Source organism: Helianthus annuus, chromosome 14, assembly GCF_002127325.2.
Source record: "Helianthus annuus cultivar XRQ/B chromosome 14, HanXRQr2.0-SUNRISE, whole genome shotgun sequence".
Lineage (NCBI taxonomy): Eukaryota > Viridiplantae > Streptophyta > Magnoliopsida > Asterales > Asteraceae > Helianthus > Helianthus annuus.
This window is the reverse complement of record NC_035446.2, coordinates 153,059,441-153,061,985: the sequence shown is the minus strand read 5'-3', so window position 1 is coordinate 153,061,985 and position 2,545 is coordinate 153,059,441. Positions and strand designations below refer to the sequence as shown.

General features: G+C 38.2%; 1 protein-coding gene across 1 annotated transcript; it reads left to right on the top strand.

Moving 5' to 3' along the window:
- The first annotated feature begins 608 nt into the window (after positions 1-608).
- LOC110904479 lies at positions 609-2,057 on the top strand. Its single transcript, XM_022150322.2, has 2 exons — positions 609-1,257; positions 1,561-2,057. Exons 1-2 carry the CDS (start codon positions 1,184-1,186, stop codon positions 1,883-1,885), a joined length of 399 nt encoding a protein of 132 aa, XP_022006014.1. The 5' UTR covers positions 609-1,183; the 3' UTR covers positions 1,886-2,057.
- The last annotated feature ends 488 nt before the right edge of the window (positions 2,058-2,545 follow it).

Sequence of the window (2,545 nt, the reverse complement as noted above, 5' to 3'; positions counted from 1 at the left end):
CATTTTTTTTGTCACAAGTGTGAAATTGTGATTTTACTCGAAACTTGTTTGAGCAAAATAAAAACCAAATAAGGGGCTGTTTGGCAACTGAACCAATAAGTGCTGAATGAATAAGAGGTCTGAATGGGTAAGAGGCTCTGAACCAGTAAGGGGCTGTTTGGTAGCCTCTTAATGACCATTCAGATGCTAACTCTTAATGGTTTAAAACCTCTGAATGAATAAGAGGTAACCTCAAGTCTGAATGGTTAAGAGGTAACCTCTGAATGGTAAATCATCACATGTCACATTCTTCTACCTTCTCATTGGTAAAATTCTTATTGGTTCCATTAAGAGGTAGCCTCTTAATGACCATTCAGAGGCTACCAAACAGCCCTTAAGTGCTGAACCAGTAAAGTGATGTTTGGTTACACCTCTGAATGACCGTGTAAAATTACATTTTTACCCCTCTGAATTTATTTGTACAATTCAAAACCTCAAAACTACTGCATAAGCCACACAATTTGTACAATTCAAAACCTACGAAATTTCTAATTTTCAACTGTTATAAGCCACAAATTCTCAATAAATAAACCTCAAAAACGATGAAACCCACAATAAACAAAACCATAAAACTGCTGCAAACATGGAACCTACAAAACTTCTAATTCTAAACTAATATAACAACAAATTCTCAATAAACAAAACCTTAAAATTGATGAAACATACAATAAAGTGAAATAATCAAAATACATGCTGCAAACGTGATGGACGGTGGCCGTGTGGAGGAGCAAAGGAGGAGGTGACAGTGGCGCTGTGGAGGAGGAAACGATGGCTATGTGGAGGAGCAGAAGAGGTGACAATGACGGAGATTTGTGGATGAGAGGAGATGAGAGGAGAGGAATGGGGCTGTGGAAGAAGATGGGTTTTTTGTTAGGGCACAATTGTCACAAGTATCATTCAGAGTTTAGTCAACTCCACCCATGTATGACTCGGTCAGACACAAATAAGAGGCTGGGTAAGTTTTAAGAGAGGTGAAACAAACAATCTGAAATCTGACTCAATCAGACATGGGGTATTAAGAGACTATTAAGATGCAAACAAACAGGGCCTAACTCAAGATGCTGGTTTGGACTTTGGACGGAGATTTCATTTGGGTTTTTACTTTTTAGAACTCCAAAACACTTGAAATCCCAAACCAAAAGCGATGGGTAATTTGGACGGAGATTCTTCTGCTGTTCGGAATGAAAAACCTGCAACAAGTAATCGTCCCCTTTCTATGTGAGTTTTTATTACTTTTTTCTCTCTCTATTTCTTGTATGTTTCATATATGTGAAGACTGTTTCCACTAGTTATACATTTATTTCGCCATGATGCCGTTTGTTTTGGGTTTTCTTCTTTTAAGTCTTCATTGTTTCTTTTGATGTTTAAAGTATATCTCTGTTTTACAATTTATCTCCGGAACCCTCATTTAGGGTTTTCTTAATCATGATATTATCTGTTTACTTATTGATAATCTTGTATATTTATCCGTTTACTCAAGTTCAGATTATATCATCTTGTGTTGTTTGATCTTCATGTCAGGGTTAATCAACGCCCAAAACTGATGTTTGTGATATATGCTGGAATACTTCTTATGATGTACAATCCCATGGTTCAGATTCTTCGATGGAAGTATCAAGGAAGAAACGAAACCCCTTTCGAAACTCAGAGTTTCCTCATCTATACATCTGTATTTGCATTTCTTATCGCGGGTTTAACGTCAGCGTTTTCGCTTCATTATTATCTAACAAACTCTACCAGAAAACAATCCTTATCTCCTTTGCTCTACAGGATCATTAACATTGTGTTTCCCGTCTCGGCTGTTGTTGCTCATCTCTCGCTCGTGTTGATACTAATCATAGATTGAATTGGATTAGGGACTATGAAATGGTTGTTATGGTTGCTTGTGGTTTTCTGAGTGATGTTACAAAGATAACTGCTACCAGTTAGTTATGATGTTTTATGTTATATAGTTATGTAATGTTAGTGTTATTGATTGAATGCCTCGGATCCAGGCGTACCAAATCTCACATTTTGAATGATCTTTTCTTAAGCAGTTTTCGCACATTTAGAACCCGAGTTTTGAAGCTATTATGACTTGTTAGAACTCGTTATTCTGAAGTACATGATTATATTAAGAAGTTGGGTGTTTTTTAAGCAATATGGGCGTGGAAACTAAACGAAGGTTGCAGGCGAGAAGTTGAATTGATGGTTTTCATTTTTCGCATGGGCGTGGAAACTGCCATGTAGGCGCCGCATAATTCTCACATGGTTTTCACGGGGAAGTGGTGCTTCATTTTCCACTTCTATAGAAACTGCTGTCTACACCTCTTTGCTCCACACCACCAAGCTTGGTACCACACTACCACCCACTCCACACCACCGTTGTCCAACTTCCACGCGTCAGAGTTATTCATGCCACCATTACCGCGCCAAGAGCAGGGTGTTCCACGACCTGGATTAAGGTCATGTCGGAACGCGCCTCCTTATAGGATAAATAACAAAAGAAATTAGTGTGAAAGAAAGG